General features: G+C 36.8%; 1 protein-coding gene across 9 annotated transcripts in view; it reads left to right on the top strand.

Annotated features, from left to right (window-relative positions):
• Window positions 1-13,347, top strand: part of Pak3 (p21 (RAC1) activated kinase 3) — a 268,737-nt gene that overhangs the window by 168,249 nt on the left and 87,141 nt on the right. For 8 of the 9 annotated variants that reach the window (XM_045140431.1, XM_045140432.1, XM_004659125.2 and 5 more), the window contains one exon: window positions 5,899-6,100. In XM_045140431.1, coding sequence (XP_044996366.1) covers window positions 5,926-6,100 — 175 coding nt within the window. In that variant the 5' untranslated portion in view covers window positions 5,899-5,925. Of the gene's footprint in view, window positions 1-2,111; window positions 2,235-5,898; window positions 6,101-13,347 lie in introns of those variants that run through there. The other variant, XM_004659127.2, reaches the window with a different exon arrangement.

The raw sequence follows: 13,347 nt of genomic DNA on the forward strand, positions 1-13,347 counted from the left end.
TATGCCATGATCCTATCTGTCTATGTCAGAAACATAGATAGAAACATGTTCCTCCTGGACATTTCCCCTATTCTGTATCTCAGTCCTGTGTTAAACCCTTTAGCTTTATGTATAGAAGATATTAAACCATGTTAATGTGCTCACCAGTATGTTATAATAGTTTTCTATTGTTCATTGGTTTTCCTTGAGAAAAATATGCAAATTGAATAGTCATCTTTTAAAAGCATGTAGAATAACACAGGTATGTGTATTTCTATATGTGTCCCTCATGGTATTATCTGATTAAAATATTTATTTCATTTGCTTATGACTTAATAAATGGCCTTGCAAGTTGTAGGACCAGATTTTCTGGATTCTCACCCTTCATATACCTGGGTAGAATACCTGTGACAAATGGGCATAATTGACATGATTTCTTGCATCCACTTCAACACATCTGCCCTAATATGAATTGTGGTCACATTAGCTATAATATAGTTAATTACATATCTTTTACCTTGGCTCTGGATTCAAGTAAATTGGTGGGTTTCTTTTTTAACCAATGACCATTTCCTGAGTGTTCAGCTTGGTACTACACAATAGAGGAATGCATTTTGAGACAATGAAATAAGTTGCTCAATTCCAGTATTTTCAAATTATCATGCATCTTCATAGCTGTTTTCCTGTAAAATGCCTTGTAGTGAATGTTTTGATACAGATCAAAAGGCAAGTCAGAGAAGGTCTCTGTGTATCTATATTCACATATTTGCCTGTGTAAACTTACGCTCTCACACTTATGTGTGAGGCTGAGAGAGGAAAAGACATGAAAACCAGAAGGATAATATATTGTAATACTTTTTTAAAAGGTTGTGTAAGATCTCTGGTGATAATGAAACAAGAGTCATATTTCTTATACGATCTGATTTCCCTTGTAATTTCAGAGCAGAGGCAAACCGCATTAAGATCTTAGAGTGTGTCAAATATATATAGAATCTGGGAAGAGGTATCTCAGTGGTTAAGGTGCTTATCTGCAAAGCCTAACAACCCTGGTTCAATTCCCCAGGACCCACATAAAAGATACACAAGGGGGCGCATGCATCTGGAGTTTGTTTGCAGCAGCTGGAGGCCCTGGTGTGTCCATTCTGTCTGTCTGTGTCTATCTCTCTCTGCTTGCAAATAAATACAACTATTTATATATATTTATATTCCCAAGTAAATAAAGCTCACACACACATTGTACAAAAGTCACTTGATTTTTTTTCTGGAAAAAAAGTATCTGTCTATGAAATTGCCTTGTAAACAGATATAAATAGTTGGTGGTTGTCCACTAGTATTAGATATTTCTTCATATCGTCGAGGGCCAGTTTCTGAAAATGAAAGAAATGGCCTGTGGCTAGATCAGAAGTGCCACTCACAAGTTTCCTTTCTATTTCAGAAGTGAACAACAACAGTTAAACTTTAAGGATAAATAGTGTTTTTTTTTTTTTTTTTGATTGGGCTTCTAGAGAATAATGGTGCTTTTGTACAGTTCTTGAAACAGAGCCTGCAGCCATCCCAAATAAAGTAATCTCTTTTAAGATCTTGGAAATAATGACCTCATAGGTAGACTGAAGTAACAATCCATTAATAGTGTCATTTGTAGAAAGCTGTCACAGAAGAGGACCTTACTTCAGTATTTGTTACAAACACAACACCATGGAATTCCCTTTTAAAAAAAAATTATTTATTTTTATTTATTTATTTGAGAGCAACAGACAGAGAGAGAAAGAGGCAGATAGAGAGAGAGAGAGAATGGGCACATCAGGGCCTCCAGCCACTGCAAATGAACTACAGATGCGTGCGCCCCCTTGTGCATCTGCCTAACGTGGGTTCTGGGGAATCGAGCCTCAAACCAGGATCCTTAGGCTTCACAGGCAAGCGCTTAGCCACTAAGCCATCTCTCCATCCCCAGAATTCCTTTTTTTTTTTTTTTAAATTTACATTTGTGGAAGAGTACTGTGCCACTTCTTACTTGGGAAAAAATATGCTAACACCAAGACTTCTTTACAAATGCCTGTCCTTTCTCCATAGGCCCAAATGTGTGCTTTGAAGCACATCTTTTGAAGATGGGTTAAGCATAACAAAAAACCTGCTGCACTATTCTTTCGACATCAAATCAGAATTATCTGGAGCACTAGAAGATGATGATATGTGGCATAAAAGATCACTGAAGTAGTGTAAGATAATTCTAGCAAAACACAATCTTCCTTGTCTAGGTAAATAGAGAATATCTGGGCTGTGCTTTATATCCCCAGTGTGGAGCTGGCCATTTGTTCTTCAGTTTTGTTCCTATCTCTATAAAAGGTTTATTACAGCCGTTCTGATGACTCCCTGATGAGGTGAATGAAACCAAAACAATTCCAATTGGGTGAGAGTAGAAAGTCTGCATATAAGCTCCTGCTCTTTGCAGATTGTGATACTGACCACAGCAATAGTATGCTGTTGAAATTCGAGTTGTAGATTTCTAGTGCAATGTCGAAGAGTTTAGATTTAGTTTTATATGCCAAGTAGTCTTTCCCTCTCAACCAAAAGCATAGCTGGTCAGATAGCATCAGGGTAATCAGGCAGCCTGAAAAGAAACAGGGCATCTACCTGCTTCTCTGGTTAGAGAGTGTAATTAGTAACAAAAAAGGCTACTGTGTTCTAAGCCACGCCTGTTTATCAAGAACAAAGGAGCACAGTGTTTTAAATTATGTAGTTGCCCTAGAACCTTGCTGTCCCAGGCTCCTGCTTTGTAATAGAAGATCAGCTTTGTTTTAAAGAGGTCATGCTTATTTCTCTGACTTCTGTCATTTCAAGTTAAGTAATATATATCATCTGGAAAATTGTTCTTCTCTATCCCTATGGGACACTTTTTTTTTTTTTTAGAAGTCTATCATCTACCCCATGGAACATGTTTTTTAGAAGTCTATCATCTAGGTATTTCTCTTTAAATGTGCATATCCTTTTAATTAAATTTCACATTTCATTTTTACAAGGCTAGATGTCGTATATCTGAGATTCAGGCAATAATCACTTCATTTTTGAACATTCTTTTTTGAGCCCACAACAGTCAGTTCTGCCCAGTGGCTAAACTAAAACCATGAGCTGATTAAGAAAATACCACTGGGGTTGGAGGGATAGCTTAGCAGTTAAGGTGCTTGCTTTCAAAGCCAAAGGACCCAGGTTCAATTCTCCAGGACCCATGTAAGCCAGTTGTACCAGGTGGCACATGTGTCAGGAGTTCTTTAAAAGTAGCTGGAGGCCCTGACTCACCCATTCTCCCTCTCTGCCTATTTCAAATAAATAAATAAAAATAAAATTTTGAAAATGCCACTGATGAAGTCAGTCTTAAACAATTTTTCTTCTAGAGAAAGAGTGAGTTTAGGACTAAAAATCAAAATGCAAACTAAGTGTAGAATCATTAACACTGGTTTTATAATTTTGTTAAAATGTTTATAAGCACCATTAGTATCTGGGCATATACTTCAACCTTGATGTCAGAGTTATTATATTATACCTCACACTGCAGTTTCACCTATGTGGGAAATTCTGAGGTTTATCATGTTGTTGATGGTGATGACAACTTTTACTATCATGAGTACTAACAATATACAGAATTTGTCTTAGTTCATTAAGGCAATATAAGGCTTCATGATGCAAAAGAAAACAGATCTGTGCAAAAGATCAAGCCAATCATTGTGAGTTGGCAGCCAACTGGCAGAAGACATTAATTAATACTAGCCTATTCTTAATTATACACTATATATATTTGATTGAACTTAGAATTTAGCAAAACATGTCTTTAAATTTCATTACCATACATTAACAGTAAAAATTTACTGGTCTTCATTATGATATGTTGACAAGGGTATATAATATACTTTGGTCATATTCATTCCTTTTATTATACTCTCTTATTGTATTACCAATCTTTCTGGTCCCCTTCCTTACCACAAAGTCTCCCTTGTACTTTTTGTCTTTTTTTTAATCTATATTTTTTATATGAGAGAAAACATATGATAATTGTCTTTCAAAGTCTGGCTTATTTTACTTAATATGACGTTTTGCAATTATATCCATATTCCTGTAAACAGCATGATTTCACAAAACATAGCAAAATTAAATTCTTCACATAATATGGACTAACTCAGAACTTCTTATTAAAAACAATAGAGCTGGGCGTGGGGGAACATGCCTTTAATCCCAGCACTCGGGAGGCAGAGCTAGGAGGAACGCCATGAATTCAAGGCCATTCTGAGACTATATAGTAAATTCCAGGTCAGTATGAGCTAGAGCTTTCACTCTAGCCCTACCTAGAAAAACCATAATAATAATAATAATAATAATAATAATAATAATAATAATAATAATAGTAAGACGAAGAAGAGCATTGGGTAGGGTTGGGGAGATGGCTCAGTTGTTAAAGGTAATTACTTACAAAGCCTGATGGCCTGGGTTTGATTCCCTAGTACCCATGTAAAACCAGATCACAGGTTGCTTGTGCATTTTGTGTTTGTAGCAGCAGCAGGGTCTGGTGTGCCCATTGGTTCTCTCTCTCTCTCGTCTCAAATAAATAAATATTAAAAATGATAATGTTATCAATCATAGTATTGCAATCACTGAAGGGCTAAATAAGTTATGCTTTATTATTCTTATTCTTCTTTTTATTATTGGTTTTTTGGAGATGGGATTTCACTCTAGCCCAGGCTGACCTGGAATTAACTATGTAGTCTCAGGGTGGCCTACAACTCATGGCAATCCTCCTACCTCTGCCTCCTGAGTGCTGGGATTAAAGGCATGCACCACCACGCCTGGCCTTTATTATTTCTTATACCAGCAATCATGGGGAAACTCTTGTAATTATTGTTATGTCTAGTAAATGTCACTTTTATAAAGTAGTATGGTAAGTTGCATTTAGAGAGTATTCCTAAGTTAGTGCCAGGTAATACTTGAGATTTACCAATATTTTATTGTAACTGAATTTGATTTTGCTTTTATTTAAACTGTGGATAAATTCAGAAGTTACCTTTACCACATGATTTATGCTGATAAGTGTCAGAGGAAGACACTAGAAGGCAAACATGTCCTTAGAGAGTCCACACTTTTTACAGTTCATTTCCTCATGCAAATTGGATGAACTTTGAATGCACTCCAACTTTGACACAAATTACTAAGTAATAATGAAATTAAGATTAAACAAATTCCTAAAACCCATTCTGGATTGTAGAACCCACAGCTCTGCTAACTCCCCTGGTTCTTCCCTGTTCTAGGACATAAAGTAGGACATAGAGTAAGGTCATGATGTCATTTCAGACCTCTAACATGACTCCTGTCATCACGATGACATTTGACCCACTTTTATCATTTATAAGATTTTTGGGAAGATGGGGCATTGTTGTGTACCCCAACTCTGCTGAAGCTGCCAGGTCTGTAAAATACTTAATCAAGAGTGTTCCACTGTTAAGACCACTAAAACTCCGAGTGCTAGACCTTAAATATCAACATCCAAACTTTATCAATTCCTAATTCTGATGAGTTTGTGCCACTTGACCATTATGCTCATTAACATAGAATTTTTAAAGACGACTATCAATTGTTTATTCAGAAATTGTGTGTTGGTGGCAGAATGTTTTAATGTGGGAAAATCACTTTCATTTATGTGTTTGCATATATATGAGTTATTAATTACCATCTTCATTTTGCTTCTGCTTATTTTGGAAGTTGCACTGTTAATATTTAGGGAGGCAAATCCTTTCTCTCCAAAAGAGAAACCTACCTGAAACTGGAAAAAATGAAACCAATGCTGTTATTCCTAAGATGACACAATCCCATATTTACTGAACTTGCTTTAGACCTGTCCTTCCTTAACTTCTTTTTGCCACTTTTCTTTTTCTTTAGGAGTTGTGAAGTCAGTTATAACTGAAAATGTCTGACGGCTTAGATAACGAAGAAAAACCTCCAGCTCCCCCTCTGAGGATGAACAGTAACAACCGAGATTCTTCAGCACTCAACCACAGCTCCAAACCACTTCCCATGGCCCCAGAAGAGAAGAATAAGAAAGCCAGGCTTCGCTCTATCTTCCCAGGAGGAGGGGATAAAAGTAAAGTATCAGTGGTCGGGCATTGCAAAGGGGATAATTTATTCATTCATTGTCACTTACTTTCTCAGGGAGTCGCTTCTCAAGCATTGGCTATTCCATCTACATCCTCAGAGATTGCTTTTTGTCAGAGGATCATGATTGATTGACTTTCTGTGGGATGACAGAAAGCACCCCTATGCTATGCTTGCCCCTCACATGTATTTGAATTCACAGAGTTAAGGCAAAGTAAATTGGTAAATTGTAGCAATAGTACTGTGTAGAATATAAAAATAGTCACTTTCTCTCACATGACAGAGAAGATATGATAGCAATCCATTCCAAATGGTACATTGTCCATTTTGGAAATAGGAGTATAGATAGATTGACTTCTGTATAGTTTTTTGGTAAATCAAAATTTTTGAAAGAGTCAGTCCAAATTGCCATGATGTTGTGTGACTGATTATACCACGTGGTAGAAAGAAACAGTCCTTTGTTTCCTCTCTTATTCTGCTCCCCATTGTTCCATACACAGTCAGTTCCATTTGCATAAAAGTAACAATACATATCATTTAAGCCATGTGGTGTTCATAACATAGGTGTTTTTTTTGTTGAAGTATGATATGCTAACATTTTGTGACACTTGGGTCCGTGAATTATCTATTAAGTAAGTATCAGGTTGTAGTCATTAGCATAAAGCTGAAACATGGCTTCTATTGATGAGTGCACTGAACAGGATGTGAGTGAAACAAGCACAAGTCACTGGCATCACAGAAATTGGTCAAAAGGGGAATCAAGGTGGTGTCTTTGGGAGAAAAAAATTCTTGATCAGCTCCTTCAAGGTAAAAAAAGTAGCTTTGTAGGTGTTTATATGATGTTAATGATTCCACCATTTGTATCATAATGAAAGATAAAATTGGTATTAGTTAACAGAATTTCTTGTTGTATGTCTACAAGATGTTTTTCCATTCTGGACCTAAAGATTGAAGCGGGGCAAAAGAATAATGGAATACTGTCCACACAAGTGATCTGTGGCCATGTAGGAGGGATTTTTTAAAAGCATGTTTGCCAACACTAAAATGGACCTTGAAAATGAATTTCTGACAGCAAGGGATGGCTTGAGAATTTAAGGTGTGCCAATATGCAGAGATCAAGTCATCTGTAGCAATGGTGTCAAAGCAAGGACAGCCTTTGGTGTATTTGCCAGAGCTGCAGAAAGTAATTGAAGGATGAGATCATGGCCAGCACAAATCCTTGGTGCTATTGAGACTGAAATGCTTTTGGAGTCTTTGAAAAATCCTTCTTGCCCATTTGAAGAACATAAGCCATCTAGTGTTGACATGAGGTCAGCAAAATCAGAGAGGCTGACGTTTCTGTTTTGTGCCAATACATCAACTGACCTCATAGTGAAACCATTGCTTTTCTCCAGAAAACTATGCCCAAATCTTCTCAGGGGAGAAAATTGAGCCAAGTTTCCCATGATTTGGCATACAAACAGAAGAGCTTGAATGATTCACCCTCTCCTTCAGGAATGGCCTCAACAATTTCCTCTTAAAGAAATTCAAGACTACCTAAAGAAAAGAAAAAAAAAAAAACTCTTGCATTCAAAGTCCTGCTGATTCTTCAATGTCAATTTGGATGTTTCATGCATTATTCACAGGCATTTGCCAATGTGCATTCTAGGGTAAACACTGTCTTTATGATAGACCACATCTTGAGCCCTTAGATCAAGCTACCCAAGAAGACATTGCTAGTATATACAGATTTGCTGTTCAAAAATCTTATGAAGGTTCTGAAAATCCTAGTGTGAGGGATTCTGACACCATCACTAATGTTGAAACCTTAATAAAAGAGTCATTAGCTAGTTTGGTAGAGCCCACAATTAATACAAACCAGAAGATTTGGCTAGAGGTGGTTCAATATCTTTCAGCACTCTCTCCTGAAAGCAGTGAGTCATTTGATTTAGAAGAATCCATGAATGAGGGTGAATTTTTGTGCATGTGCAGTCACTTGCCAGATTTGAATTTGAACTTGTCACAGTGATTCAAGTGATGTGATGCTGTGTAGGATGATCCTCAGGAAGGTTCCAGAAGCTTAGAGGTGAATATCATAAGGGACGTTGAGGATAACTGGAGGTTGTGAGACTGAAGGTAAAGTTATGAATGCCCCACAAAAGTAATGACAATTCATAACTTTTCATATTAAATCATACCTGTTCAAAACCTAAGTGATTTAGGAGAATTCGGGAAAGAGGTGCTATGATACTGTCAAAAACAATCACATCATGCCAAAACCATCTCCAGTAGTCACCAAGTGCCATTTGATACAATAGCTGGACTGCTGATGAGCTGCCTTCAGGTAGTTTAGATAGTTTAATCCGACTTGCACAGACATGCTGTAAGAAAACGAAATGGGAAGAAGGTGATATCGGAAAGTCCTAACTCATCAAGTCAGTGCCATTTAAACGCCCTCCCTGAGTGGCTGGTAAGTTGTCTTCAGACAGAGCTTGAATGATTTAACTGAACTCTATACAGAGGCACTTAGGTAGCTTCAAATAGGACTTGAGAACACAGAAGTCATCTTCACAGGGACCAGAGTTATTACTTAGAGCCACTGATACTCACATAGTTGATGGAGCTAAAGCCACAAGCAAGATGTTACAACTTCAAGATTGGATTTGAGTGATCCTTAAGGGCACTAACATCCATAATTTGAACTAACACGTCATCACTGTTAATTGCATCACTATCACCCTCATATCCCACTACCATAACGTGTGACAGATACATCCTTGTCACCCCTGGAAACCATCACAGGATCTAAGTGGAAACTATGTAGCACCTATCATTCTCATTATTTAAACATTGTAAAGTTTCATTATTCTTTTCATGTTATGCAGTGCCATTTGTTATTACATATAAAGTATAAGGGACTTCAGTTGTTCACTTGTGACATCATTTCTTCTGTCCATTTCTGTTTCTAAATCCATAATTTCCTCAACTGAACTTTGCTACTTTGAGGTTTATCTACCAACATGATCTTCAAGAATGGGGGAAGTTTGTTGAGTTTATGTTCCTGCCTCTAGGTGACTGTTTGTATTACATCATAGTTTTGAATTCATTGAAAAACCATTTGACTTGGGTTCTGGAGACCTGGGCTCCTGTCTGGCTCTGCCACATATTATTGTGACTTTGTGGCTATCACATAAACTTTGCTCAACCTGACTTTAATCACCTGTTTAACAAGAATGGTTGTTCCTGGCATAACTCACCAGATCACTGCAATAACCAAATGTAATTGTAAATGCCAAAGTACTACAAAAAAAGTAAAGTGAACTACTACTAGGGAGTTTTGAAGTATTATTATATTTGTAGCATTTAAAACTTTACAAACTACTAGTAAACTGGAGTTTTGAACAATTTTAAATTTTTTTTGTTTATTTATTTGAGAGTGACAGCAGAGAGAGGAAGAGGCAGGTATAGAGAGAATGGGTGTGCCAGGGCCTCCAGCCACTGCAAACGTGCGTCCCCTTGTGCATCTGGCTAACATGGGTCCTGGGGAATCGAGCCTTGAACCGGGGTCCTTAGGCTTCACAGGCAAGCGCTTAACCACTAAGCCATCACTCCAGCCCTTGAACAATTTTAAAGTAACTCTCTCCCTAACTAGAATTTATATGTCATAGGAAAATTTAAAAGAAAAGAAAATTTGCTTGTATTTGGATAACCCAAAGATAACTGTGTGGTATGGGTTCCCTTATTTCCTCTTTCATCATCATATCTGAATTGTTCATCAATATCAGAAAATGAGAGATCAAGACAAATGTAAGAAAGTAAAAAAAAAAAAAAAAATCACCCATAATCACAAACCTCAGAAACAATGCTCACAGTTTGGCCAGTTTAGTTTTGACTTTCTTTATGGCTACATGTATGCATATATTAATTTTTACATAGCTATTCTCACAATGTATACAGCTTTGTATTCTGCTATTTTTCTTATCATGAAATATTTCCTTCATTTAACAACGTCTTTATAAGTGTCATTTTTGATTGTGTGTAATATTTTAATATGTGACAGCATTATTATTTCACTACTTCTCTGTTTTTATCTGGAGTCTTTATCTAATTTTTCCATTAAAAACAATGTCATAAAGTCTACTTCATGGCAGAAATGAAAATATTTGTTTTTTGGTGAAAACGCAGGGCTTTTAAGTACATTTTCACAACTTTTCTTTACATGAAAAAGTGAGCATCTCTTGTTTGTTTTCTTTTAATTTTTTTAAATTTTTTTTGTTTATTTTTATTTATTTGAGAGCAACAGACAGAGAGAGAAAGAGGCAGACAGAGAGAGAGAGAGGGAACGGGCATGCCAGGGCCTCCAGCCACTGCAAAAGAACTCCAGATGCGTGCGCCCCTTGTGCATCTGGCTAACATGGGTCCTGGGGAATTGAGCCTTGAACCAGGGTCCTTAGGCTTCATAGGCAAGCGCTTAACTGCTGAGCCATCTCTCCAGCCTTTGTTTTCTTTTTTTAAGGAATCTCTTTAACAGCCCCATTTCTTTGACTAAATAGGGCATCCAAAAAAACAGGTAGAAGAGAAAAATAAGTAGTAGATATAATGTTGAGATTGGTGAGCTTTGTTGGAAACTGTTCTGGGAGTTGAATGTTGGCATTAGATCAATCGAGGAGGGATGATTTGTCACCATTTTATGATATTATACTGTAGAAAAGGGTTTTCTTTAAAGATTTCAAATGAGGAAAAGTGCAACCTAAATGAGTGATTTCATTTTATTTTTTTAAAGCTAAGATGTATGGAACAGATAAGGTTTTCTTGGTGATTATTAGAAAGTGATAAGTCAAATGTGTGGTCCTTGCCTAGCATTTATAAATTTCTATGATATTTATGCTCATTTTATGTTCTTATCTTTATTGTTGTTTACCCTTTTCCTCTTCATGTATTTTGAATATATTCTTATATGTTGAATTTGTGCACTTTCATAAGCCACCTGGTATCCATTTAGCGACAAGGTGTTGAATAACTATATTAGTGAATAAATACATTAATAAGTATGTGAACATAGGTAAAATGATAAGGAAAAGACTGAAGCAAATAAATTCAGCCACTATGCCCATAGCATAGTGCCTCCAGAAGTAATCAGTGTTATCGACTTGAAGCTGGAATAACATATGGGAAGGGAGCAGGTGAGGCTGCATTTGGATGTGACATGTTCTGTGTGCCATCTGTCTCATGTGCTCATTTGTCTTGTTGCTCTTGGGCATTAGGTATGTTTTGGAGGGCATGCATTTCCATGTGGAAGGCTGTCTTTAGTGAGCATACTTCATGTGCATTTCATTTGTCGTGAAATGCAAAGGATTTTGTGAGCTGTTGAGCTGGGTTATTGTGTGATGGCTGTTTAACTGGCAGGCATCTGATGGAATAGTTGGATATAAAGTGAATTAAGACAAATGAGGAGTGATTAGTTACTGGGTGTCAAAATATGTTGCAAGCTTCATGTGTGCATGGAGTTTTAATCTTTACATTCCTTATACTATTCCCTTTTTTTCTGATAACCTTAAAGCATTTAAGTTCAGCCAAGGACTACATAGCAAAATACAGAAGCCTTGTCTCTCTGACTCCAAACTGTATTCTCATTTTTCTATATTCACCTGCCTTGCAGTGGGATAAAGGGGCTATGTGATATACTGTGTTCTTATCATCAAAAGCCAGAGTGGCATTCATTTTCCCTTATGAAGACTGCAGTGTGCTTTGAAATGTATCTGAGTTTCAGTAAAGGAGGATTTTTTAAAACTGCCATTCAGAAAGGAAAAAAAAAAAGCTTTTTGGAAAAACTTTTTGAAGCAAATGATAGTGAGAAAATACAATAGACAACAGAAATGGCATAAAATTTGATTTGGGTATTGTGTGGCTTAGATTATCATTTGGTTTGTGTGCCTCACAGGCTTACAAATTGCTTACTTTCAAAAAGATGAAGCTCTATATGAGTGTCTTCATATATGTGAATCAGTTCATAAAGTGCTATACAGTTGCTGATATTGTATTTAATATTTACATATACTGTTATTCTGATTCCTAGATTGTTTCACCTTCAGCAGCAGGGAGCAGTGCTATGCAACAATTAATTAAAGATAACTCTCAGCTATATTTTATGGTCTTGTTAATCAAATGTTTTGGTCAATGCATATTACTTATTTTCATCTAATATACAATAAAATATACTTAGCTTGGTAACAGTATGTAATCTTTCTTTGCTGATGCTAAAGGCCCTTTGGGATCTTGCAGTAGCTCAAAGAGATTATCATTTCACCAATAACATGTGAGAGTTTCAATTAATGGAGGTTTCTGCTTTCCAAAAGCCAGGGGTCAGTGACTACTATTTCCTGAGTGGTGTTTGCATTCCTCCTGGTTCTCCCAATGCAGTCCAAGCAGCTTAGCAAAGAGTATTCTTCAGAGATCACTGACCTACCCTGGGGAAGCCTGAAGAGCACAGGCTCTTGCTTGTCCAGAGGGTCAGCGCTGTTTCCTAGAAGAAGAGCCCCCTATCTACTCCTTTGCTCCTAGAAGTCCCCTGTTGAAATGAAAGAAGGTGGGATAAGGATGCACTGTCCCTATCTAAGAAGGTCTGTGCTACCACTGCAGGATTAATAAACAGGGGAAAGTGGCCCAATATGGTAGTCCACTAAAATCTCTAGGAAGTCAAATGGAAAGAAAGTGTGGAATACAGGATTAGAGGATGCATACGTATAAATTAAAGAGAAGAGCTAATATGTGTCAGGAAGATATGGAAGGGGAGAAGATATAAGAACTATGTAGGAAAATAGCACAACAGAAGAGGGTTTTATCAAAAATTAAAATGAAATGTACAAGGAGAAAAAAAAATAAAAGCTAAGGGTTGCAAAATTACCTTCCTTCTTAGAGCAAATAAGGCCATTTTCTCCTAACATGTAGCTTATATTCTTATCCTTATGATCTCACAACACTACCACATCTTTGCCTTTTGTTTTCAAGCATTTTCCATTATAACTGTTGCATGTATGATTTGATATAAATAAGAACAGAACAAGTAATATGTGGCCTAGAAAGAGACAAATAAGAGGCAACTTCCTAATTATTTCCCAGAATGGCCACTGTAATTGAGTGTTTTGGAAGATGAAACACGGAAGGTGATGGCTGTCTGAATGTGTGAATGGGGATAACTATAGGACTCACATGGGACCATCATTTTCTTTTCTTCATTTCATCACCTTCATGAACATT

Source organism: Jaculus jaculus, chromosome X (assembly GCF_020740685.1).
Source record: "Jaculus jaculus isolate mJacJac1 chromosome X, mJacJac1.mat.Y.cur, whole genome shotgun sequence".
In the NCBI taxonomy this organism is placed as follows: Eukaryota; Metazoa; Chordata; class Mammalia; order Rodentia; family Dipodidae; genus Jaculus; species Jaculus jaculus.